Here is a 27,431-nt window from a genome sequence, read left to right as displayed (position 1 = left end):
CGGGATGTGGGACCTGGGCTAAGTTTGAAGGTTGGATATGGCATGCATGGGCTAGCATCTTGTGACTCACCAGACGGGAGTGGAGCACAGGAAGTGTGACCATGCTAGGTCTGGAGGTTGGATGGGGTGCCGGGGAATCAGTAAGCACCAGGTTCAGGCAGATTCAGCAAGGCTAAGCTGGTCCACAGGATGTGCTTCCGGGTCCAAGCCTGGAGGTTGGGAAGGACACAGGACGGGCTCAGCAGACTGCCCTGGTGCTCAAGATGTGAGACTCTGGCTAGGTCTGGTAGTGGAGGATAGTACAGATGGGTTAGGGTCAGGCAGACCCAGCAGGCTGGACAAGAACACAGATGTGTGACCCCCCACTAGGTCTCGAGGTTGGGCATGGTACAAGCAAGCTAGGGTAGGGCAGACACAGCAAGTTGGGCTTGGATCCGCCCTCTGCGTCATTAACCATCACCTCCATCCTCTGTGTCAGTGGCAAGGCCTAGTCCTGCACTCACATCTTTGCATCACCCCTTAATAAGGGTCATGGTAGCAGGCTTGAGCACAGTTCCTGCACAAGGCACCCCACCTCACTGTTGCCGCATGCAGTGGAGAACTCTGCTGATGGAGGGATCATAAGAAGCAGTTTGTTTTTCCCACATGAACAGGTGGGCTGTGCTCAGCAGGGCCTGGAGGACAACACCAGCTTCCGATGACCTCCCCACCTTTGCTCAGCATCTTCTGCATCAAAGAGGGACAGACCCATGTCACAAGCCCAGCATGTAGCCCCATGCCCAGCACAGCATGCACCACAAAACAGTGTTTTCATGGGACAGGGAAGCCGGCCCATTACTGTGCATGATTTGGCTTCACAGTGAGACTCAGACAGGGAGAGCCATGTTGCAAAGATCTCTTCCAGAACCCAGCCGTCTACAGGTCTGCCTGTCCTGTTGATAGGAGGGAGCAGTATGTCCTGGTCCCATTTGCCATCTGGACCACTTCATCCCTGCTTCCTAGCCAGGGCCTGACACATTGCATGTCTGAAGGAATTCTGTGTCCCTGAAAAGGTGACTTGGTGTTTCCGCGGACAGACGAGCCTACAGTGACTCCCTCCTCTTCTCTCTGCCCATCAAGCCTGAACCTGAGCAACAGCGATATCCTGACTATCTACGATGGTGATGAGGTTGTACCCCATGTCCTGGGCCAGTACTTTGGCACCAGCAGCCCTCAGAAGCTGTACTCCTCAACGCCAGACCTCACCATCCAGTTCCACTCGGACCCTGCCGGCCTCATCTTTGGCAAGGGCCAGGGATTTATCATGAACTATATAGGTAGGTATTTCAACCCATCAACCTTGTTTGTGCTGGAGGAAGATTGTGCATGGTAGTTTCCTAGTGTGGGTACATCTGTGTGGATGCTCTGGGGCTGGTGGATCCGTCAATGCAGTGGCATAGTTGTCCTGGGTGGTTTTAGGAGCACGGGCTCTCTAGTCATGAGGACCAGGGTTTATATCCTCGCACTATTGTCGAGGGCTGTGTGGCCTTGTGCAATTCAGTGAGCCACTCTGAGCATGCTTCTATCATGAGTAAAGTGGAAACATTGAAGGGGTGGATGTGAGAACTTATTAAATGAGGCCTCGTAACGCTAAGGCGTGGTGTTTCCTGGCTTGTCGGCTGTGACCTCACTGCACATACCTGCTTCCCTCTATTTGCAACTTCTCACATCTCATCTGCTCCCTGTCCCCTGTCCTGCGGCCCGCTCTCCCTAAGGATGCCACTTCTTCTGAGTCACTGAACAGGGCAGCTCTGCCTAGCCTCCTTCACATGCTTCAGGCTTGGGCATACAGCAGAGTACATCTTCCTTGGTTCTCAGTGTGGCCTTGTCTGCCCCCATTACTCTTTCCAAGAGGCTAACGAAGGCATCCATCCTCTGAGTTCTGCTTCTTGGGCCCTTTTCCCTTCATTGTGTTACAAACATCTGGGAACATTTCTGCTGCTGCTCCTGAGTTCTTCTCTGGGGCACAGATGGTCGCCCTTTTGACCGGCAAGCCTTCGGAGGAAGGGTTTCTGGTGGCTTGGCTCCCATCTATCTCCAGAGACTCCCTCTCCCTCCCGGCTGAAAGATGAAGTCATCCTCAGCTTCCTCTGTTCCCCTGGTGCCAGAGGCAACCTTCAGACCAGCATCTGCTGGATGGCAAAGCTCTGACTCTGTCCAAGGCTGGTCAAGGTGACCCGGTGCCTGGCCAGTGCTCTTCAGCAATGTCTTAAAGTGTTCTTGTATGCTGAAGTTGAAGCCAGGCATCTTGTGACAGTTCAAGACCACCACGTCCTGTCATACACATTACGTGTCCAACCTAAGGGACAGTGGCCCCTGCAGTGATGTGCTGAAGGCCGGAGGGTTCCACTTGATTCAAAGGCAGTGATTGATTAGTGATGTCTGCTGTGAACAAGAAATCAGGCTGGGTGGAGGAGGTACATGCCTTTGATCCCAGCACTCAGGAGGCAGAGCCAGGCAAATCTCTGTGAGTTCGAAGCCAGCCTGGTATACAGAGCAAGATCCAGGAAAGGCACCAAAGCTACACAGAGAAACCCTGTCTCGAAAAAGCAAAAAAAAATAAAAAAAGAAAAAAAGAAAAAAAGAAAAAAGAAAGAAAGAAAGAAAGAAAGAAAGAAAGAAAGAAAGAAAGAAAAAGAAAGAGAAATCAGCAAGTTTGATGCTTCTAGAAATTTTTTTTTTGCCCAAAGGTTGGTTGGACCCTGGTTCTAGCTTGACCATAAACCTGAAGTCATGATTTCAGATCCTTGGTGCCTGCTAAGGCCTTCACAGACCCAGAAGCGAATACACAGAAGGATCCATACATGTTGCCAGGACATGCTATGTGCATGTTCATTAACCCTCACATTGCTGTGTGGGATAGACAGGTTGTGATGCTTGGCCTCACTCTGCAGAGGACGCCAGTGAGGCTGAATGTGTATCAAACATAACTGAAGCTGGATGTCTTCCTTAAGGGAGAAAAAAGGACCAGGCTGGGCTCTGGTGCAGTCAACAGAAATCCTTTAAATCCTTTAAATGCTAGCGCTCAGGAGACAGGTACACATGGATGTCTGTGAGTTCAAGACCAGCCCGGTCTCTAGAGCAAGTTCCAGGCCAACCGAGGCTGCAAAGTGACACCCTATTAAAAAAAAGGGGGGGTGGGGGAGAAAAAAGAAAAGACACTCTGGAAGCCCTGGGTTCCATCCCAGGGTGGTTCATAGCTGTGACCCCAGCACTCAGGAAGATTAGAGGTTCAAGGTCACCTTCAGCTGTACAGTGAGTTCAAAGCTGACACAGGCTACATGAGACTTTATGAAAGTAGAAGATGAGAGAGAGAGAGAGAGAGAGAGAGAGAGAGAGAGAGAGAGAGAGAGAGAGAGAGAGTTGTCTGACTCCCAGGCCGGTCTCCTTGCTCGTAGAGTTAACAGGAGCCTCTAGGGACGGGCAGTTTGGTGCCTCCATGCTACCTGCTGGGGAAAAGCAGAATCGCCATTTTCCTGGTAGTGGCCTCTGAAAACTGAAACATGGCAAGTGTAGGTAACTCAGCCATGGCCACCCAGGTAGAGAATGGTGCCAACGTGACTCCTGCCACTGAGGGGACAGGGTCCTCCACAGGATGTGGCATGGTAGCTCCCACTGAGGGTCAGGCGAGCAGACCTTTCTGTCTGAAGGCAGTTGGCCAGAGAAAGCCTGCAGCACCCACCCCATTTCTTCCTTCCCATCCATCTTCCAGCATGCATGTGCAGCTGAGTCCCAAATCCAGCGATTGGCTGATTTTTCAAAGACCTAAAAATAGGGGCCCCTGCTCCCGTCCAGGAAACTCTAGAAGTCATTTCCCCAGCCCCTTCCTTCAGGCAGCCAGGAGAGGTCTTTTCTCCAAATAAAAGTGTGCTGAAATCCTGGGAAAGCCCCTTCTGGCTGCTCGGGGTGGCTTTCCTGACAGTCGAGGCCACTGCTGTCCCCAGAAGTATATTAAACTGTTTTAGACCTGCTCACCGTGCACTCTCACACACAAAGACAGCCAAGAGTCGGGTTTGGACCACCTCAGTGACAGGTCTGTAGGAGGGAGAGAGGATCCCGCCATAGTGACACCTTTGGGTGTCCCAGGTTGTGGCAAATATTCTCCAGAAATGTGCCATTTGAACTGAAGAATTTGCCAGTGGTGGCTTTCACGAGTGGTAAGTTATTGTCCTGCCGTGAACTGATCCTCCACAGGCTACAGGATCCCCCTACAGTGCACCTGCCTCTAACTGCTTTTCCCAAACCTAAGGAAGATGTTTTGTTTTAAAGAGGTGTCACGGAACGACTCGTGCTCAGACTTGCCCGAGATCCAGAACGGCTGGAAAACCACTTCCCACACAGAGCTGGTCAGGGGAGCCCGGATCACATACCAGTGCGACCCCGGCTATGACATCGTGGGGAGCGACACCCTCACCTGCCAGTGGGACCTGAGTTGGAGCAGTGACCCCCCATTTTGTGAAAAAAGTAAGAGTCATTTTTTTTCTCTCTCCCTAAGTCAAACTGGGTGGAAAGACCCTCCCAAAGACACACGTCACGTGGAATCAACCCTACCTGTTTAAAGTGGGAGCTGGCCTCCTTTCTCAAATGGTTTCACTAGAACCCCAGCTCTGTTGCCTACAGTCTAGTAGAAATGAAAATAAATGAAATATATTGGGCGGAGGGTCACAGGGAGCAGTGGGGACTGTAGCAAATGAGTGTGCCCAGCCTCGTGAAAGTGATGCTGAGTCTTTAACATGTCTGTAGAGCCAAGCAGAGCAAATCAAAGCCATCTTCCGGGGCTGGAGAGACGGCTCAGTGGTTAAGAGCACCGACTGTTCTTCCAGAGGTCCTGAGTTCAACTCCCAGCAACCACATGGTGGCTCTCAACCATCTCTGGCGCTTATAATAAATAGCTAAATCTTAAAAAAAAAAAAAAAAAAAAAAAAAAAAAAAAAAAAAAAGCCATCTTCCTCCAGTTCTGAGCTCCCTGCACAGGCAGCCAGTCTCCTTCCTGCTGACTCCTGGGTGCTGCCCCAGGAGTGCTCCCTGTCCTGACAGGGGAAGTGCTCCCTGTCCTGACAGGGGAAGTGCTCCCTGTCCTGACAGGGGGCTAAGGAAAGGAAGCACTGCTAGCTTCTTGCTGATGTCCTACAGCAAGGGAAGGAGCAGAGCTTTGATGTGGCCTCTTCTCCTGGCCGGTTTCTTACCCCACCTCCCGCATCAAACTCCCAACTCCAACCCTGTGGCAGGGACCTCCAGGTGACAGTTTAATGTCCCTGTTCCACAAGACTGGAATCAGAACAGCTCAATAATAACAAGTGCTGGCAGAGGGTGAGGGAGATGGGGAAGGGACAGATCAGGGACCGGGCCACCTAAGGGGAAAGACAGTAGCCAGGCAACACGGGAAGAGCTACCGAAGAACCATGGTCAGCCACGTGCACATGTGTGGTACCTGTGGCACCTGGAACACTCAGATGGACCCAGGGAGGCAGGGAGGCAGGTGGATGGACAGATGGATGGATGGATGGATGGGTTTTAAAGATACGGATGAGCCTGGTCTGTGCATAGGTAGATCCTGACATTTTCTATGTAGGTATTTCTCTACATCTCTCCATGTGTAGATGTCTGCTCATATCTGTTGGTAGATAAATGTGTGCAGATTCCTAGACATGGATATTTATGCAGGTAAGATGGAGTTATAGACCATGCGTTTAATATACAATGTGTATGATATATGTGTACAAGGTAACTAATGCATAACTCTGTATGTGACATATGACTCTGTCTCTCTGTATCTATATAAAACTATATCTAGATGGATGGTTAGATGGACAGATACACAGAGAGACAGGATAGATGGCTACATGGGTGGACAGATGGACAGAGGATTGGCAGATGGGTGGATAGACAGACAGATGGTTTACAGATGGAAATGGCTGCAGAAGGGTATTCTACACGAAGGGATGCACGTGTGTAAACTGCCCATTCTGAGGGTGGTGGACGTTGTTCACATCACTCAGGTGTTCACTTCCTTCCTTGTTAATTAGTTTACTGTTTCCCTTTTATCTGTATTGATTTTCTAATTAAAGTGCAATTGATGCTGGTTTCCCAGGGTCAGGCATCCCAGAGAGCAGGAATAACCCCCACTCTGTTCCTCCCACTCTGGCCACTGCGAGGGATTTCATAGAACGGATGCTCAAACAGCCCTTCCCTCCCCACCGTGCTCACCCCACACACCATGCTCACCCACACACACACCCTGCTCACTCCCACACACACCATGCTCACCCCACACACACCATGCTCACCCACACACACACACCGTGCTCACCCCACACACACCATGCTCACCCACACACACACACACACTGTGCTCACCCACGCACACACCCTGCTCACCCCACACACACCGTGCTCACACACACACACACACACACACCCTGCTCACCCCCACACACACCGTGCTCACCCACACACACACTCTGTGCTCACCCACACACACACCGTGCTCACCCACACACACACACCGTGCTCACCCACACACACACACCGTGCTCACCCACACACACACACACCGTGCTCACCCACACCCACACACACCGTGCTCACTCCACACACACCATGCTCACCGACACACACACATACACCGTGCTTACCCACACACACACACACCGTGCTCACCCACACATACACCATGCTCACCCCCGACACACACACTATGCTCACCCTCCTCAGTGATGATTTATACCTTAGATATAGGTTTGGGGCCTGGCGAAAACTTTGGGGGCACACTCAGGAATAAAATTCAGGTTTCTTCCCACCTGACCTGTTCTCCAGCCACTTCTGTGGAGCCGTGTGCTGTATCCGCAAAGGGTAAAGGGCTGACTTGAGGAACTTTCTAGATCCTCCCGTCAGTCTTGGTGACCTGTGGTGTCCCCGTGCACCCATGTGCTCCTCTGTCCGCAGTTATGTACTGTACCGACCCTGGGGAGGTGGAGCACTCCACCCGCCTCATCTCCGACCCCGTGCTGCTGGTGGGCACCACCATCCAGTACACCTGCAGCCCCGGATTTGTGCTCGAAGGGAGCTCGCTTCTCACCTGCTACAGCCGCGAGACCGGGACTCCCATCTGGACATCTCGCCTGCCCCACTGTGTCTGTGAGTCCTGCGTTCAAACTGGGGTCATTGTTTCGGGCTTGCCTCTCCTGCCGCAGAGGAGGCCGGCCTGGGGGAGGCATCACATTGCACGCTTGTGTTGCTACCACCACACACCACAGCAGCGGGCACTGCCGGGGCAATGGCTCTCAGGTGAACACGTCAGCCCTCTGCCCGGGTTTCCCTCACTTCTCTCTTGTTTCATGTTCAGAAGAACATGAGACGTGGGGCTGGGGAGACTTGGAGACTTGCTCTGCTAACTTAAGGGCTGGAGTTTGAATCCCCAGCACCCACGCCGATGGAGGAGGCAGAGACAAGGGATCCAGGCTGAGCTGGACTAGCCAAACAGAACTCCCGGTTCAGAGAGAGATACTGCCCCAAGTGGTACGGGAAGACGTCAACATCGACCTCTGGCCTCGGCACACACACACACACACACACACACACACACACACACACACGTATACCTGCACACGCACAGTCACACGCATGTATGTCAATACAACACGTGCTTGCACAACACACATGTCCGTGCAAAAAGAGAGGGAGAGGGAGAGAGATCGAGGATAAGGAGAAGATTCTAAAGCCAGGCGTGGCGTGTGCCTGTCATCCCTTTGGGGAGCCTGAAGCAGGACTAGGGGTTCTCAGCCAGGCTGAGCGTCACAGGGAGACCCTACCTCAGAGATGGGGGGAGGGATACAAGGTTCAGAAAGGCCTTGGCCGCCACCTACTTAACAGAGAGTTCAGTTGCAAAGCCAGGCTTCTGATGAGCCCCCAGGAGTCCTGCCCACAGCAACTACAGACCAAGACAGTGTGAAGTAGGGGAGTTGCATGGCCAGAAGAGAGTTCACAGGCCATTGAGGTTTAAAACAGCTGCATTCCCAGCACCTATGTCCGGGGCTCACAACTGCCTGTAATTTAGCTCCAAGGGACCTGACCCCCTCTTCTGCCCTCTGATGGCCACACTCGTGACATCCTCTGATGGACATACAGATGCACATGCTTACACTTAAATTCAGTCGGCCACACAGAGACTTTGGAACAGTAGGCTGGGAGAAGGTCACTGAGGGGTGTGGGCAGTGAGACCCCAGACAACACCCCTGAGACTCAGGAGCCTAGGGGAGAACAGAACCCTGGCAGTGGACAGCTGGTGGCCTGGCTGCTCCTCCAGGGGGAATACATTCTGTGACCTGTCAGCCAGGCCTGGCCCCCAATGACTGCAGCAGCAAGGAGGCCCACCAGCAGGCAGTCAAAGCCACTGGGAAACAAGGAGCCTGTCCCGAGGATGCTGCTCACGGTGCTGGTGCGCCTTGCCTTGGGCAGTGCACCCCTGCCTCAACTCCTCTGCTGCTGGAAGGAAAGAAATCCGAGGTGTGTCGCTTCTGATCGAGAAGAGAGAGAAAACCAAGTCCTAGAGGCCTTCTCCTCTCCTCGGCTTGTGACCAAGAGCCTGTATACATATATACTTACGCATACATGTACAAACTAAGAAAGCTGAGATCCACAGGCCTGTGTTACTATAACTAGACACTTGAGACAGATTGATTTAGAAAGTAAAGGGGTTCATTGAGCCCCAGTCTGTAGGTCCTAGTCCAAGGGCAATTGGTCTGATGTACATCGTGGCCAGAGTTTGTTGTGAAGCAAAGAGCTGGGACCAGGGTCCCCTCGCCTTTAAAGGAATAGCCAGATGACGCTTGGACCTCCATTAGGTCTCATGCCCCACAGCACCAGCCTGGGGACAAGCCGTCAACACATGGACCTCCAAAGAACAGGCAACATCAGAGGAGGGAGGGGGGCAGCCTCCAGAGCCTAAAGCATGAGTTCTGGACTCTCCCGAGTGCTCAGAAGCACTGTTCTTGCAATCAAGGCTGCAGAGACCCCAAGTGAGAAGATGGAGAAAGCTAACTCTCTCCAAAGACACTCCCCAGGCCACCGAACCCTGGAGCCTCCCCCCACCGGGACCAGTGTTCCTGGAAATCTCCCTATCAGGTACAGGGCTGAGTAGTACCAGCTTCCCTGACACCCATGCTAATGAGCTTGCAAGTCACAGGAGGTGTCAGGACACTAGAGAACCTTGGGGAACAGAGAAGGGATGGAGCAGCCTCACTGGGGGAGGGGAGAGGGAAAGTTCCTTCTCATGATGGGGAGGCTGAAAACTGAATTGAACCAGCTTGAGGGTCAAAGTATCACCAGACTCCGATGATAGCTCGGCCCCTTCCTCCTTGTGAGACGCTTGACAAATGAGTTGCCTGGGCCTCGGTTTACTTGTCTATAAAATGGCAGTGCAGCGAGCCATTGGCCGGTGGAGGCAACCTCCCCACCAAGCCTGTCCACACTCCCTGACGGCTGAGTGTCAGGTGACCCGATGGCCACCAGCTAAGCAGGGAGGAGGATCTGTGTCTCCGGGTCACTGGACAACCCTATATAAAGAAAAGATTTCCGAACCATCTGTGGTGGTTGGTGTATACTGATAATCTCAGCACTGCTGAGGCAGGAGGATGGCAAGTTCAAGGCCATCCTGAGCAGCATAGTAGCAAGACCCCATCTCCAAACAACGCTGGCTGCAGGTTGTTGCCGTGAGATAGCACAGGCGTTGTGGTCTTGACTCCCCGGGACTTTGGAGACTTAGGATGGCTGTCATCTATCCAAAATGAACTAAGTGACAGACTGACCCATTGACCATCCTGTGAGTTCACCTCTTCCCTTGTGGCCCCAACTAGATTTGCAGTCACCTAGGAGACACACCTCTGGACATACTCCTGCAGTTTCCAGAGAGAAGACACTGTCACCGTGACCCCTTGGTATGGGTGGTACCATCCTATGGGCTGAATAAAAAGAGGGTTTCATCTCTCCGCCTCCTGACTGGGGACACAGTGTGACACACTCTTGCCGCCACGCCTTCCTCGCCCCGATGGACTGTACCCTTAACTGGGTGACCGACTAGACCCTTCCTTCCTGAGCCACTCCGGGGTTGAAACCTGGTCATTCAGCAGCCAGAAAACAAGTCACAGATGCGTCAAAGAGAACTGTAGATCTCACTGGGCCTTTCGGAACAGCACCCTGCAGCCAGCGTGGCAGCCCACACCTGCAATCCCAGCACACGGGTGGGGCAAGAGGGTTGTGGAGTCATTTGAACATTCAAGGTAGACGATTCCCGAAAGGATTATAGAGAAATCGCCTGGGGTGCTACTGCCATCTGCTGGTCCCTTCTGGGTACTACAGGAATTGTGTGGGACTTTCAAGGTGCCTCTCTGCTCTGGAAACATGGGGGTCCAGATTCTCCTCAGTGCTCAGGACGGCTGAGCTCTGGCAGAACAGAACAGACACCAGCTCACCACCTCCACTCCAGCCAGCTCCCAGCACTGGCCTGGCACAGGCTGAGTGCACGTCAGCTGTCTACCAAGCCGAGTGTCACAGAGTCTGATGAACTCTCTCCATGAAGTTAATGACTCACTTCATCTAAGCAAAGATTAGAACCAACGTTTAGACTAGATGTCACAGCACACCCTTGTCCTCTCTCCCTGTGGCAAGGCTAAAGCAGGAAGCTCATGAGTTCAAGCCAACCTGTCACTGAAAAGCAAAGGCTAGGGGTATGACTCGCTGTTTAGATTACCTAAGACTCAGAAAATAAACTGAAAATTGAATTAAGTTTAAAAGTCCTCCCTCCCACAAGCCCAGGCTCACTCTTCAGGGTTTAACAACCCCTTGCTGTGCCTCGGGTCTCATCCACGGATGTGTAACACAAGGAGTCTTGGAGATTTCCCAGGGCTGACTGAAGGGAGGTGCTGTGGCGTGATTGTGGACCTGGCTGCAACTAAGTCTCAAACTATTCACAGAGCCAAGGGCAAACCTGAAGTCTGTGGATAACCTTCATCACATGTGACAGTAGCCTTGGCCAAGCCTGGTCCTCATGAGCCACTCTGGGGAGCTGATCTGAAGGGGACTCTGTGCTGGTCTGTACCCCACCCGTCACGGCTGTGACACCCTCCTCCCTGGGAAGGGGTGCTCTCCGGCACAGGAGGCTGCAGCTGTCTCCTCCCACCTGTGTGTCTGGTGGACTCCTGAGAACGTGGAGAGCACACACTCTCAAAGGCAGGACACCGAGTGACCCTCCCTAGTTTCTCTGCAGGTCCCACAGCCAGGCAAGGCTCTAGGAAACAGGTGTGGGTGCCTGCCAGGACATGTCCACACTATCACTGTCATCTGAAATGCATCAGCCAAGATAAGCCTCCAATTGTTGTTGTTTCTATGGAATTTTTATTTATTATTTTTAAATAACATTTTTTTCATTTATTTTACATACCAACTGCAGTCTCCCTCCCCCCTCTCCTTCTACTCTTCCTCCATCTCCACTCAGAAAGGGGCAGGCCTCCATGGGCTTGAGCAAAGCATGGCATATCTAGTTGAGGCAGGACTGAGCTCCTCCTCTTGTGTCAAGGCTGGGCAAGGTAATCCACCATGGGGAACAGGTTCCCCAAAGCCAGCTAAGCTCCAGGGACAGGTCCTGATCTCATGCTAGGAGCCCTACAAAGAGACCAAGCTGCACAATTGTCACACACATGCAGAGGGCCTAGGTCGGTCCCATGGAGGCTCCCTAACTGCTGGTGCAGAGTCCATGAGCTCCCACGAGGTTGGATCAGCTGTCTCTGTGGGTTCCAACGTCATGACCCACCCCCCACCCCGGCTCGTACAATTCTTCCTCCCTTTCTTCAGCAAGACTCCCAGAGCTCAGCTCAGTGTTTGCCTGAACATCTCTGCATCTGCTTAATCAGTTACTACATAGAGTATCTCTGCTGACAATCAGGGTAGACACCAATCTGATTACAGCAGGTGGCCAGTTCAGGCACCCTCTCCACTATTACTAGGAGTCTTAGCTGGGGTTATCCTTGTGTATTCCTGGGGGTTTCCACAGAGCCAGGTTTCTCCCTAACCCCAAAATGCCCCTCCATCAAGATGTCTTTACTCTCCCCCTCTGTCCCGCCTCCAGCACCCAGCCCACCCAACCTGCTCCCTCAAGTTCCCATCCCTCCATCACCTGCCCTCAGTTTACCCAGGAGATCTCTTCTATTTCCCCTTCCCAAGGAAATCCATGCATCCCTCATTGGGCCCTCCTCATTATCTAGGCTCTCTGGGGCTGTGGACTGCAGGTTGGTTTTGCTATACTTTACTCCTAATATCCACTTATGAGTGAGTACATGCTGTGTTGGTCTTTCTGGGTCTGGGTAACCTCACTCAGAATGATTTTTTTTTCTAATTCCATCCATTTGCCTGCAATTTCATGAGGTCATTGTTTTTTTACAGCAGAACAATACTCCGTTGTGTAAATGTACCACATTTTCTTTATCCATTCTTCGGTTGAGGGGAATCTAGGCTGTTTCCAGGTTCTAGCTATTATGAATAATGCTGCTATGAACATAGTTGAGCAAGTGTCTTTGTGGTATAATTGAGCATCCTTTGGGTATATGCCCAAGAGTGGTATAGCTGGGTCTTGAGGTAGATTGATTCCCAATTTTCTGAGAAACCACCATATTGATTTCCAAAGTGGCTGTACCAGTTTGCATTCTCACCAGCAGTGGAGGAGTGTTCCCCTTGCTCCACATCCTCTCCAACATAAGCTGTCATCAGTGTTTTTGATCTTAGCCATTCTGACGGGTGTAAGGTGGTATCTCAGAGTTGTTTTGATTTGCATTTCCCTGATGACTAAGGATGTTGAGCAATTCCTTAAATGTCTTTCAACCATTTGAGATTCTTCTGTTGAGAATTCTCTGTTTAGATATGTACCCCATTTTTAAATTGGATTATTTGATATTTTGATGTCTAGTTTCTTGAGTTCTTTATATATTTTGGAGACCAGCCCTCTGTCAGATGTAGGGTTGGTGAAGATCTTTTCCCATTCTGTAGGCTGCCGTTTTGTCTTATTGATGGTGTCCTTCACCTTAGAGAAGCTTTTTAGTTTCAGGAGGTCCCACTTGTTTATCTCAGTGTCTGTGCTACTGATGTTCTATTCAGGAAGTGGTCTCCTGTGCCAATGCATTCAAGACTATTTCCCACTTTCTCTTCTATCAGGTTCAGTGTAACTGGATTTATGTTGAGGTCTTTGATCCACTTGGACTTGAGTTTTGTACATGGTGACAGATATGGATCTATTTGCATTCTTCTACATGCCAACATCCAATTATGCCAGCACCATTTGTTGAAGACACTTTCTTTTTTCCATTGTATAATTTTGATAAGCTTCCAACTGTATGGTGGCCAGGAAGATCCCTTTCTCCTCATCCACACTGTATTGGTCACTCTGGCAGAGAAGAGGCTCCAGCCTGGCCCTGTATTCTGCTGTGTGCCTTTGGCCTCAGTCTTGTGGGGCCACGTTTGGATTTGTTTTATTTATCTCTGTGAATACTGTGAGGACAACACGCCATCAAGATGCAATTTTAAAGGGAATAGGGTTGATTCTGGCTTACAGTGGAGGGGCTACAGTCCAGCATGGTGGGGGTGGGGGATGAAGTGTGGGTGGGAGCAGGTAGACCGGCTGGTCACATTGCATCTACACTCAGGAGGTAGAGAGGAACAGGAAATGGTGCCAGGCTATGAAACCTCAAGGCCCGCCCCCAAAGATATACATCCTCCAGAGAGGCTTCCCCTCTTAAAGGTTCAGTGACCTTCCCAAGGAGCGCTCCCAGCCAGGCAACAAGTGTTCAATTACATGAGCCTGCAGGTGACACTTTGTGGTGTGATTCAAACCACAACACACCTCATGCTTATGGGATATGTTAGCTGGTGGAATAACTGGTACTTCCTGTGAAACAAACCCTGTGCCGGGTGCTAGGATCTCAAAATGAGCATAATATAATATTGAGTTCCAGGAAGGAGGAGTGTTAGAGAGAACACACACACACCACTGCCACATGCAGTGCTGGGGACATTACAGAAACTCCAGGGACATTGAAATCCCCAAGGACAGACCTGGGTCAGCAAGGGGTCTTTAGATGATACATCTTACAGAAGAAGAGGTAGTAACCACTTCAGGGCCTTGCTGTGGGTCACAAGTCTGGGGTCCTTGTGGGCCCTTCAGCCCGCACCATGTGGACCCATCTAGGTGGCGGCACACACCAAAGCCGGGTGTCTCACCCACCATGGTGATTTGTTAGAAAGAAGTGCCCATCCCAGGCGGTGTCATCAGAGGAGGTTTCCCAGGTTCACAGCCGAAAGCAAGTCTGGGGTCCTGGCAATACCCAGGGGACAGGAATACCAGGAGGTAGGAACCTCAGAGCTATCTCCACTTCCGTCTGTGGAGCTCACCGGTGACAAAGGGAGAGAGAACATGCAGGGAGGGAGAGAGAAGAGAAGGCAGGGAGGAGAGGAGAGTGCCCTTCACTCAGCAAGGTGTTTAGTGTGAGGTAGGCACAGCTGCAGGGAAAGGAAGATGGAGTGGCCCTGGGGGACCGTCGAGAGCAGCTGTCAAATGCGTCCAGGTCCTGTGAGTCTCAACAGACCAGTCCCCCTGAGTCCTGGTCTGGGCACTGTGGGTTTGAGAAGAAGGCTTACACTCAGAAGATGGAAGCATAGGCTGCAGGCTTGCCTTGGGTCCCTCCTGAGGCTTGCTCACCTGGGGGCACCTAAAGCTGCTGATGAAACTCCCTCCCTCTCATCTTTCTGAACGGCGGGCAGCTGGTGCAGGAGGCAACACCTGGAGCCACGGCTCTTCTCAAGCCAGAGGTCGGTCCCACCGGTGGGTCTCTGTGGAAAAACTGGAACCTGTGTGCATCATTAGTGAGAACGTGGCATGGGGTAGCTGATGTCCCAGACTGCATACAGGTCCTCAAAAATCAAAATGGGGACCACCCTGGGACCCGGTAGTTATTTTTCTGGGTGTCTACCCCCAAAAGAACCAGAAGTGGAACTCAGCTGGATTCGAACACTCAGAGTGACATCAGTACTGTTGGGAAATGGGGGCACAGGCCATGGTCTGCTTGTCAACGGAATACTATTCAGCCTTAAAAACGGAAGCACTTAGGACACGGAGAGGAGCCTCGAGGACCTCGGCTAAGAGAAATAAGCCATTCCTCCCAGAGTCTAGTCACACCTGTGTGAATCCCTGTTTTCCTCGGGTTCACAGACACTGAACGTGGAAAGATGGCTTCTGGAAGCTGGGGCAAGGTGTGCCGAGTCCTAGAGGTCAGCTGTTCACGGCTAAGTCGGTAACCTTTGTGAGGATTTTTCCGCGATTTAAAATCTTGCATCTGTCTCAGGATTTGTGGCGCTGAGCGATGTTTGCTGGCTGCTACCCAGGGGCAAACAAGGCTCACCCAGCAAGTTCCACACTCTAGGTCTCCCAGGACTTGGTGTCGGCAGTACCCAAAAGCAGCCACCAGAGGGGAGTGTGAACCTGTTAGTTGCGGCCACTTCAGGCTCTTGTCATTTGATTCCACAGACAATTGTCCTGAATAATGGCAGCATTTTACAGTGTGGGCGCTGCTGGGCGGAAGAAGAAAACACTAAGAAATTTGGTGGCTGGTGGCATCAGGGAAAGACTCCTAGAGGAGAAATGATGAGTGACAGAGACCAGACCTGGACATGCCAGATGGGCTCTGGAGGAGTGGACAGTTTTTTCAATCGATCGCCTCCAAGATCCATCACTTAGTGAGCACCCTCCACCTGGCGAGGACATTCTCCACCTCTTACATCCATTCTCTTAGGGAGTCCTGCAGTCCTATTCCCATTTGCTAAGGAGAAAACTGGAGATCAGAGAAGATGTAATACTTTCTGGAGGTCACCGAGCTAGTAAATGAAAGAACTGATAGTTTTTAACCCGATTCTGGAACCCTATTCATCCTGCGATGCTCATGTGTAGTGTGTACCCAGAGATGGGAGAGAGAATGAGGGGAAACCATTGGGTGCAGGATGGGGCTCTGGAGAGGGGATGCTGTGGGGTGGGCTAGCTCACCCAGAGAATGGTACTGAGTCTGAGACAGACTCTCAGAGCCCGTGTCTGGCTTCGTTTCAGCTGAGGAGTCCCTGGCATGTGACAATCCAGGGTTGCCTGAGAATGGGTACCAGATCCTGTATAAGCGGCTGTACCTGCCTGGAGAATCCCTCACCTTCATGTGCTATGAGGGCTTTGAGCTCATGGGCGAAGTGACCATCCGCTGCATTCTGGGACAGCCGTCCCATTGGAGCGGGCCCCTGCCCATCTGTAAAGGTAAAGAGACCAGAGGAGCCAGGGTCAGGGCTGGCTCCAGGAGAAGCCGAGCTTGCTCTGAGGCTGGCCTTTGTGGCTTCGTGGAATCCAAATCCAGTGGGTTCCTGTCCAGTCTACTTTCTTTCTTTGGTCCATTCATTTGTTTCTTGAGACAGTCTTATGTAGCCCAAGCTAGCCTAGATCTTCCTTGGTAGCCAAGGCTAACCTTGAACTCCCGATCCACTTACTTCCACCTCCCAAGTGCTGGGATTGCAGATGTGCCCCCACCACATCTCTTCTTTGTCCCTTTTTTGTGACTGTAACAAAACATCTGAGAACAGGTAGTTTATATAGAATAGAAGTCTGTTTGGTCCAGGGTAGTGAAGGCTGAGAGCCCAAAGCTTGACTCTGCACCTGTAGGGTATCCCTGCCGCCTGCTGACATGGCAAGGCTATCTTATGCCCCGTCGCCGTCCAAAGGCCCCCGCCTCAAACAACATCAGCCTGTAAATCTGGGGACGATTCTCTAGTTGGGGGCACCTTTGGAAGACTGCAGCTAGCCAGCTTCTTAGCCAAGGTTGTTGTCACCGATCGATGGTGACTTCAGTTAGTCGAAGTGTAATCAGGAGTCCTGGGACCAGCCAGGACATAGTAAATGCAGAGTGGCCAGGGTTGCCTGGCCGCTATGGGTACAGTCTTCCCACTTAAGACTTCACTTCCAGGCTCTGCATCTGGGAGTGCCCTGGTCTGGGCAGTTGAGCGCTCGGCCAGCATGGTGACTTTGGTGACAGAGCATGGGATATCATCCCTGGTACCTTGAACCTCAGGGCTTTGTAAGAAATAGGAGTTTATGGAAATAATTTGATATAGAATGAAGACCCCGGTCAATAAATACGGGTGACAGATGCAATGCAAAGGCCTGAGTGACATGGATTTCGAAGCTGGAGCCGGTTCACCCCGGCTGCAGTCGGTGTTGGGGTCTTGAGACACACCTCCTTGGAAATAATATAAAAAGACCCCATGAAAAGACCAGCAGTTAGAGGTGGTGTGGGGTCACACAACTGTCTTTCCAGCCATTGGGAGGCTGACACTGAATATTCAAGGCCCGCACAAGAGGCTGTTTAAAAAAAAAAAAAAGTTAAGAGCTGTGAACGAAGCTGGAGCTGCCGGGTTGGAATCCCAGGCTCTCTGCTTGCTGCACTTCTGTGAACCCATTGGCTCATCTGTAAAATGTCGATGACAGTCAACAATCACATGTGCCAAAGGAGACTGGCAAGGGGTGGGTGGGAGCATGCAAGAGCTCTTGGCACAATGCAGAACACACAGCAGGCGCCATCACCATCCGTGATGCCCAGGCTACTTGCCCATCTCTTTCCCCTCACCACCTTGGGAGGTGCTGTGGGGGGAACCATGCTGCGTAACACCAGAGGCACCACCCCCACACCGTGCACCCTGGGCTTTCGAATGTAGGCCCATCGGCTTCTCCTTATGCAAACAGTGAACTCCCTTGGTGTTGATGCTGCTTCCTGGTTTCTGTTTCAGTGAATCAAGACAGTTTCGAACACGCGCTAGAAGGTGAGTTTTACTCCATCTCAAAAGTTCCAATACATCCGGCATCTGTGTCGTTATCTTTTCCCTGGGGGCTCCAAAAGCAGCTACTGAGGCTGGAGAGAAGGCTAGGCAGTTAAGAGTGCTCTGCTCTTGCAGAGGATCAGTGTTCTGTTCCCAGCACCCATGTCAGGTGGCTCACAATCACCTGTAACTCCAGCTCTGGGGGGATCTGATGCCCTCTGCTGGCCTCTGTGGGCAACTGCACTCACGTGGCACGCACACACACACACACACACACACACACACCACATACAAACACATACACACACACACACACACACACACACACACACACACACACACACAGAGGAGGGGGGACAATAATAAAGGCATTTTCAACTTAGGTATCTAAGTAGTGCCTGAAGGGATAACAGTGGTAATATAGCCAGAGAAGCCTGAGAACCCTGTCCCTGCCAGACGCTTCTGACCCATAGGCGCAGTGGGGATAAAACCAGCCTCACCTCACCTCCTGGGCAAAGCATCTTCTGGCAGCTGAGTGAAAGCCTGCTGGGGGCATCCAGGCCCTGCCTCCCTCTGCCCCCTCTCCCTGGCACAGCCCTGTCTCCCTCTCCCAAGTGTGCTTTGTGGGACAGGCAACAACAGCTGACCAGGGTCTCTCATTTCTTAGATTCCTTCCTTCCTCCCTCCCTCCCTCCCTTCCTTCCTTCCTTCCTTCCTTCCTTCCTTCCTTCCTTCCTTCCTTCCTTCCTCGTCTTAGTTACTTGCACCCCTGGTATGACAGGACACCCCACAAAGGCGTTTTAAGAGGAGGAGGTGCCTATTGTGGCTCCCCGGTCCAGGGTCCGATCTGCCGTGAAAGGGGAGGCATGGCGGCGGGAGCATGAGGCGGCTGCTCACACGGCACCCACAGTTGAGAAGCAGAGATGAATGCTGCTCTCAGCTCACTTTTTCCTTTGCATTCAGTCAGGGACCCCAGCCCATGGGACGGAGCTGCCCACATCCAGGCTGGGTCTCCCCGCCCCACTTAGACCTTTCCAGATACCTCACACCACAGGTGGCCACATCTCCTAGGTGTGTCTCCTGATCCGGTCAGGGCAACGGTTGAAGATGAGCCCTCCCACACATGCAGCAGCCCACCCTTGTGCACCATGTCCGTTCAGTGCAGTGCAGGGCTGTGCACACAGATGGCGGTGACCCGTTCGTTAACCAGTTCGACGGCTGCTCCCGTTGTCTCTGGCACCATTAGCGTCATTCTGCCAACACAGCTGGGTATCAGGCCGTGTGAACTACAGGTCATTAGCTGATGTTCACTTTAATCTGGCAGGAAGAGTAGGGAACAAAGATAAATGTTGGGAGGATAACGGGCCAGCTGTTCGTGAGAAGCAGGGTGGCCCCACCGTGTCCCTCTACCTGGGAATGCCCCGCTGCCTCTTGCTGCCCAGTGAGCGGTGGGAAGACCACCCAGGGCCCCGGGGCTCAGGAAGTGTGAACGAAGCCAGAATCCCAGCTGTGCATATTCATTGTGGAGATCAGGATCCGTTATCTCCACCCACGTAGGTGGTGGCTAACGGGTTACAGATGGAGGCGCAGCTGAACTTGGTGAGACATAACCACAGAGAGGGGCAGAGGAGGTCGAGCTTCTAGAAGCGATGTGAGAGAGGGGGACTCAACCTCAAACTGTGCTGGGCAAGTGCCCCCAGACCCCAAGATAGCGGCCATGATCTCTGCAGTTGCCACATGCGTTGGGGGGCAAGAGGAGGCTGGGCAGCCGAACTGTCCCCACTGCTCCGAGCCACCGCTGGGTGGCATCCCCACTGGCAATCTCTAGAAGGGTCCCCCAGCCTGGTGCAGCTGCTCAGAGAGGAGGGCAGAGAGCAAGGCAAGATTGTTCCTGAGCTTTGTCCAAGTCGCCCCCTGAGTTGAATTTGAACCAGATGTCTACCCTCTCCACGGTACTCCAATGGGTCTAGAATGACCAGATCCAAACTGTTTCTCAGCCACCCTCTGGCTACCACAGCCAAGGGTGACTCTGGGCTCCCTAGCAAGGGTCAGCAACCTGGCCTCTGTTCTCTGCCTCTGTCCCTCTGTGGGATGTCAGCCGGGGTGGGGCACCCACTTGAGAACCAGGTTCCCCGTGGGTGTGGAGCTGGTGGGAAACAAGGACCTCAGTGGCTTCTGTGCTCAGTAGCAGAAGCGGCAGCAGAGTCCTCACTGGAAGGTGGGAACATGGCGCTGGCCATCTTCATTCCGGTCCTTCTCATCTCCTTGCTGCTGGGAGGAGCCTACATCTACATCACGAGGTAGGTGGGGGGGGGGGGTGCCACCCGGAACTGCACCTCTGGGGCCTCAACGTCTCCACCTGGCCCTTGGATATAGCGGTCTCCTGTGATGTGGGGTGCTGTGGTCAGAATCAGAAAGCATCTTGGCGCCTCCCGGTTCCCCTGCCACATCTCAGCCATAGCCAGGCCTCCGTTCACTCGGTCACTTAGCAAATGCACAGGAATGTGCCGTGGTCCCAGGGCTTGGTCCTGGGTGCTGAAGGTCACAGCGCTTGCCCTCGATGGACAAAAAGCCACATCCAGACACAGTCATAGGCACATCCACTGCATGGTTTCAGAGCTGCCGCCGTGTGCCAGCAGCTTCTGGGCTCGGGAAACAAAGCAGATCCCAGTGAGGAAAGATAGCGGATCTCCCAAGCACAGAAGGAAAGCAAGCACCAGATAAACGGAAGAGAGCCTGGGAGGGAGAGCAAAGGCCCTGGGTTGGAGGTTGGGTGGGTGGGTAGAGCAGGTAGGAGAGGCTGCAATGAGGAACGCTTTTGAACCAACTTTAAAGTGACAGTGAGTGAACCAGGAGGTGAGCAGGCAGAGAAAGGTGCAGGAGAGGCCCTCCTAGGGCCTTCATCCCTGCTCTCTGCAGCGCAGTGTGTGACGGAGGCATGGTCCAGGGAGGCAGGGGGAAGAGTCAGTAGACACAGAAATTACTTCACAAGTCAAAGCAATTTGGGCTCCTCCTTCCCAGGGCGGGAGGTGACAGGGCCGGCTCCCTACAACCCTGTAGAGCGATGAGCGGAGAGCGCTTGCCCTCAATGGGATTCTCACACGCTCAGGGCTGTCTAGTACCCCATGCCCTTTGCAGAGACTCCTGCAGAGCCTTGGGGGCCAGTGGGGCAGAGGTGTGACTGGAGCTCTGCTGTCTGTCCCTCAGGTGCCGACAATATTCCAGCCTCCGCCTGCCCCTCATGTACTCCCATCCCTACAGCCAGATCACCGTGGAAACCGAGTTTGACAACCCCATCTATGAGACTGGGGTAAGTGGGACCACTGTTCTCCTGGAGGGCTCCCCCTTGCCCACAGCTTGGCTGGCGGAGGGACCAGTGGGGAGTCCTGCCTCATCCCTACCAGATCCCCTCCTGAGCAGGGTGCTGGGAGAGCCAGCTCTGTTCCCCAGTGTGACCAGAGCACGGCTGAGGCATGTGGGGGTGCGGGGGACAGTTGCTGTGTCTAACCGAGTTCCAGTCTTTAAAGGTAGCATGGTCCATTCTCCATCTTGCAGTGCAGCAGCCAGGCATGGTACTGATGCTATAGCCATCCTCACTGACAGACAGGCATGCGATCTGAGAAAAAAGTGTCTCCTGACCTCCCTGTCAGGAAAACCTCACAGAGCACTCTCCCATGAACCTGGATGGCCCGGATCACTCTCTCTTTGGGGCCTTGAGAGTTAAACCATAGATGTAGGGTAAGCTGAGGCCCCACATGACTTGCATTTCAAGTCCACTTGTGTGAGTGGGGTGAGCAGTGTAAACACAGGGAACAGTGTTCAGGCATTGGGCTGGCGTCCCCTGTCCTCTTCGGACATTGGGCAGGTGCACCTGCACATGCTGGGCTTGTGCACCGCAGGCACCAGAGCCTGACCTCTTGTTCCCAAGTGCTGGGGTGGGTGACTACGTCCACCCAAGGCAGTGGGGCTCTTGCAGCTTGCGCAGAACCTTCCAGGATCACCAGGAGCTGTGGCTGTGATTGTAAAGCTGGCTACAGGTACGATCTCTCACTCCAGTGAGCGCTAAAGCCTGGCAGAGCACGCAGGCATCACGCTGGTGGGTGGTGTACCATGTGACAGGCATGTGACCCTCAGACACTACCCTGTGACTCATGAGGGCATGGAGGTCCAGAGAGATGAGAGCGACTTGGACAAGGCTGTACCCAGCCAGGAGGAAGGAGGCCAGCTTGGCTTGACATCCCGAGCCCTCGTGCCCTCCTGCCTCAATCGAGCATGTCCGTGATTATGATTAATTCCCACTCTGAAGGACCGTGAAAAGCTAGCCAGGTTCTATGGCTGCATGACGGGGACCCTTGAGAGGGTTGGGAACACTTTTGGAGGAAGAGCTCGTAAAACGGAGATACGGACGTGGGTGAAAGTTAAAATACATGGCAGATGGGGTGTGTGAAAAAGGTCCAAGCGTGCACATGGGGAGCCGCCAGGCTCGGGGCTTTGTGACAGCTCTGCCCTCAAGTCATTGTGTCATGACATGTAATTCTCCCTGCTGTTAGGAAAACAGCAAACCTGTCCCTTGTCCACACTGACCTGTCCCCATGCCTCCTCCTTTGATCCCTGTGTGAAATATCCCCTGTGTAAAATATCTCCTATATAAACACTCTGCTTAGGGGCGGCTCACAAGCCATAGCCACAGGCTTGGCCAGGGAATGATCCACGCCACCCTGGCTCCCATGGTTGCCTATAGCCTTGGACAGGGAGACCTGTGGATAGTAACAGGGAAAGAAGCAGTTTACCACCAGACATGAACGAGCTTAGAAATGAGCCAGGGTTGGATTGGCCGCCCTGTGTCCTCTGACGGTCCCTTATGTGTTTGTTGGAGTTCTCTGCGTAGGGTGTTTTGTCCCCTGAAGCCTGGGGAGGCCTCCGGTCATCTGATCTTGGCTTCTTTCATGTCTGTCTTGGTGCCTCTGGAATCCCCCTCCCATGACGTGCTCTATTCTACCTACCTACCCAGGCATGCGCTTTGGAAGGTGGGGACCGTGGGACCACCTCACACTCTGCCCATTGTACTTCCCATCTTCCAGGAAGTGTTGATGCGGCCATCATAGCTGTGTTAGCCTCACAGGAAACGGCGCTTCCAAGTTGGGGCCTGTGATTGCATTGGCTCCTGACCCTCCCCCTGGGACTGGCTCAGGGAGCATTGGAGAAAGGCAACCGACCACAGCTGGTGGAGATGGCATTCAGAGGACGGATCTGTATCGATTTGGGGAGAGCAAGGGGCTCCAATTACCCGAGAGTCGGAGCACACACTCCTTAGTCTGCCTGATGCAGTAGGAGGTGCTAGCATCAGTGGGGTGGGACTCCTAGAGGACCAGCTGTTGTGGGCTCGACTCTTGTCCTTTCCATCTTTATGGTCACAGTGTTGGAGGGAGGTCAGACCCCAGAGAATGCCACAGTGCACGCACATGCACGCGCGCGCGCGCGCGCACACACACACGCACACACATGTAACAGTGAATGGACAGAGCAGACCTCCAGTCCAGAGCCACAGGGCCAAGGCCAGGGACACAGGGAGATGTGGCACCCTGGAAGACTTGGGATGTCACTCTGCCACTCAGGACTTGACCCATCTGTGCCACTCTGTCCTGCAGGAAACGAGAGAGTACGAAGTTTCCATCTAACCAGAGCTGCCCTGGAAAGGGGGGACTTCAGAGACGGACGTGCAGACGTGAACTGTCAGGACCTCCTCGGACATCCATCAGCGACCTCGTGGTGTTGGGCTGCAGCCCCTCTTTCCCTCTACTCTTTTGATTCAAAGACTCACTGTTTCTTCGCACTCCTTACTATATTTAAAATCGAAGGCATTGAAATTGGCGGGTTTGGTACATTGGGACTGCAGCCAAGGTCACGTGACAGCCTCATTCCCAAGGCGAACAGAGCGGCAAACGGCAGCGGGTAACAGGGCCAGCAGGCCACGATGGATCAGCAGTGCCAGGCTTGGGCCGCGCCGCCCTGCATGGTCTTCCACAGCAGGCCACAGCGTACTTGGTACAAACGGAAGCCCTGGGGTTGTCAGAGTGTCCCTGCAGGGCTGCCTTGGAGTGGAATTTAGCCTGAGTCCTTAAGCCCAGTTATTTCTCCTCCAAAACAAAAGCTATGTCCTCTTTTCCTCTTTAAAAGTTTCTAAAAGGTCGGAGCCTACCCTCTCCCTCCCAAGGCCTTCAAAGGCAGCAAAGATTTTCTAAGCATTCCTTGGGCTCAGGCAACACTGAATAAGTAAGAAAATAGCCCCCTTTTTAAAAGGTGATAAGTCCCAAGGAGGACTGTCAGGGATGAGGCACAGGGATCTTGGGGAAGGGGACTCCAAAGAGGGATGGATACCAGGTGAGCTGGAACCCACCTCTGCTGGCAGGATCACCCTGAGGTGAGGTTCAGAAATCTACTGGCAGCTTGGACTAGAGAGTCACAGGGTCTTGTGGGGAGGGAGGAACGCCATGACCCGAAAGCCAGGGATCAGCTCTGACACTCACTCACCGGGGCTTCTCGAATGACCTTTGATGTAGATGGGACTCAAGTAAGGAAGGTATTACCTCCAGCTCTCTGGTTCTCACGTGCTCCCTGGCAGGGAAGGGCTGAAAGAGAGAATCCCCTCCCTGGCCTCTGAGGCTCTGAGTGGGGGAAGCCCAAGCAGATGCCCTGTGTGCAGAGCAGGGTGGAAACCACAGAGAACGAGACACAAAGCCCAGCTTGAACCTCAGTAAAGACAGAATGTTCCCAAACGTCAGGCCCTTCCCAGTCTTCATCTACGGCTCCATCATCAGGGTCCTGGCTCTCCAGAAGTTTACTTTCTAAGTACAGTCATGAAGGAAGGTGCAGGGGTGAGGTGCTAGAGGGAACCGTATGTTCAAGGACCATGTGGGGAAGAGGAGAGGACTCATCTTCCTCCAGGAAAGGCCCCTGCATGCATAGGCCTGACCACTGTGGCTAGGGGTGTCTGGCCATCCAGCCCATCCACCCACAGAGGAACCAGAGGAGAAACCGTGCAGGCTCTAGGGAACAGCGACCCTTTGGGGAAAGACCCTTTCTCCCAGAGGCAGAACCTATCGGAGATGCTTCCAACCCCAGCACTGGGTCACCTGTGAACACTGTCCGTGATGTTTGGTTTTAGTTCACTCTATGGCCCTGTGAAAACTGAGCGCTTGCCTTCTATAAGGTCTGACGTGTGTGAGGCCCCTCTAATCCCGTTCCCTAAAGCTGACCAGGTCATGCCCAGGTCGTCTCTTGGCTATTGGGGTAGATTTAAAAAAAAACAAATGTTGATTTCTTTTTTGCAGGAGACCAGTGTCTTAATTCTGTCTTGGTGGCGCAGTGTCTGTAACCATGTTTTAAAATGTGTTCTAGCCTAGAGTTGGCTCCTGCGAGCTCACAATGTACAAAGATTGAAAGGACATGCTGGTGTCTATTTTTTTTTTAAATACCTGACTCTGTATTTGTAACATGTAAAGGTTTGAAAAGAACAAAAACAAAAACAAAAACAAAATGATGCTATCAGTGCCGAATGTATACCAGGTATCCTCATCGAGGCCCATCCCTGTCTGTTTTTACAAGATGGAAATTTGAACCCATGGGGATTAAATATTTTTTTGAACTGGATGCACTCGTGAGTCCCTTCCACAAGCGGTCCCCTGTTCTGACGTCAGTGGGGAGACAGACGCATTTCCAAAGCTCAGGCCTCCAGGATGTGTGCATCCTTCATGCTGACTGATGCAGGCTGTGCCTGTCACCACCACCTTCATGCACACAGCTCCTCCCTCTCCTGCCTGGAACCCACCTCCCCCCCTTAGCTTCCTCCCTGGTTGACTCACTTTGCCAACATACGTATTCTGACCTCTGTCTGGGGGAGCCGTCTTTCCAAGCGATCCCACCCCAAGCCTTTGAAACCAGCTCTTTGGAGAATTCACAAACCTCAGGGGACAACTCTGGAAATCCACGCACAGCCCCGGAGAAAGAGAAGGGTTACGGCCGGAATGGGTGGCGCCACGGGGACTCCGACGAACCAATGGATAGCTTCAGAAACCGCAGGCAAAGCGACCTCTCCCTTTGGGCGTGACCTTTCTGTGTCTTTGATGAGGCCCAGTGACATGGCACTCCAGGTCCCGTCTTGGGCAGCACTCAGCACCTGCAGAGGTAGGCGTCTTCTCAGATGCTCGCTTTTTCATTTATCATCAAACAGAATTTAAAAAAAAAAAAGCAAACTTTATAAGCTAGAAAAATGAAATGAAATCATTTTCCACTTTGTATATATTGCTGCTAATAAAACAGATGTAAAAGAGTGATGGGTGTGGATTTTGTTCCCAAGGCTCCAGGCTGACACCAAAGGCCATGTTTCCAGCTTCTGAGGATTGGGGTGAGGTACTTGGGATGCAGAGACAGGACTTGCTCTCTCTACAGTGGCCCTAGGCATGTTTAAGGGATGTTTAGAACAAGGCCTGTCTGGGGGACGGCTACCAACACAGCCAGTCTCAGTCCTAGATGTCTCAGTACTCATCTCAGGCAGTCTTGACAAGAGAGACCCACCTCTCAAAGCTGTGGAGGCTGCAGGTTCAACATCAATACGCTGGCCTGTTCAGTTCCTGGTGAGGATTCTTGTTCTCGCTTGAAGTGGCCCCTTTTAAAATGCAGCCTCTACATAGCCAAGGAAGTAGAGAGAGGAGCGGAAGGGTGCCGGTCCCAAGAAAATCCATCCCAGCAGACCCCAAGGCTCAGGCATGATCTGCTTCCTTCAGTCCTAGAGGCTCCCAGGGCAGGACAGCATCGCCTCCGTGGCTCTGCAACAGGCTGGCCCATTCCCACACTCCCTGCCTCTGGGTACCAAAGGAGAAAGCAAAGTTAATGGACTAGGGCCAGTGATGTGGTTCAGTGGGTAGAGGGGCTTGCCACCAAGCCTGATGACTTCAATCTGATCCTGGGACCCACAAGGTAGGAGAAAACTGAGGCTAGCTCCCCTCTGACCTCCTCGTGCACGTGACATGTCCCTACACACCTAGCAAACAAGCACACTAAAAAAGTAAGTGTAATTTAATACTTTTTTTTCTATTCAATAGACCAAAAAATTCAAAGCGATCCAATAAGATAACCTTTTCCCTTCTGGTAATAATGTATTTGAGTACTAAATTTTCAACTGTGTTTTTCAAAAGAGAATTCCAGATTGTTTCTAAAGGGAAAACAAGGTTGGAAAGGATGTGTTCCTGTAATAGAGCAAGGGAGACAAAGGCAGGATTATTAACTCAAGTCTGTCCTGTGCTACACAGTAAGAGTGTGTCTCAAAAAAAAAAAAAAAAAAAAAAAAACACAACAACAAAAACCAAAAACATTTCCAAAGATTAGAAAGTTTTCGGTTCATGTATCGGAACCCAGTAGAATTCCCCAGTAAACACGAATAAAGAAATGTGCTGGTTCCTACATCAGCAATTTCTATGTGTCTGTCGTGTGTTCCTTTGCTGAGACAGGGT

General features: G+C 52.4%; 1 protein-coding gene across 7 annotated transcripts in view; it reads left to right on the top strand.

Moving 5' to 3' along the window:
• Positions 1-25,572, top strand: part of Sez6l (seizure related 6 homolog like) — a 164,038-nt gene extending 138,466 nt beyond the window's left edge. Inside the window, exons 10-17 of one of the 7 annotated variants that reach the window (XM_059249854.1) lie at positions 1,120-1,316; positions 4,309-4,503; positions 6,985-7,176; positions 16,178-16,372; positions 17,893-17,925; positions 20,114-20,222; positions 21,130-21,232; positions 23,571-25,572. In XM_059249854.1, coding sequence (XP_059105837.1) covers positions 1,120-1,316; positions 4,309-4,503; positions 6,985-7,176; positions 16,178-16,372; positions 17,893-17,925; positions 20,114-20,222; positions 21,130-21,232; positions 23,571-23,600 — 1,054 coding nt within the window. In that variant the 3' untranslated portion in view covers positions 23,601-25,572. Of the gene's footprint in view, positions 1-1,119; positions 1,317-4,308; positions 4,504-6,984; positions 7,177-16,177; positions 16,373-17,892; positions 17,926-20,107; positions 20,223-21,129; positions 21,233-23,570 lie in introns of all 7 variants that reach the window. The other 6 variants (XM_059249853.1, XM_059249852.1, XM_059249858.1 and 3 more) reach the window with 6 other exon arrangements.
• Positions 25,573-27,431: the final 1,859 nt, after the last annotated feature.

The sequence above is a fragment of the Peromyscus eremicus genome, chromosome 23 (assembly GCF_949786415.1).
Source record: "Peromyscus eremicus chromosome 23, PerEre_H2_v1, whole genome shotgun sequence".
NCBI classification, from domain to species: Eukaryota; Metazoa; Chordata; class Mammalia; order Rodentia; family Cricetidae; genus Peromyscus; species Peromyscus eremicus.
This window is presented reverse-complemented; position numbering and strand designations above follow the sequence as displayed.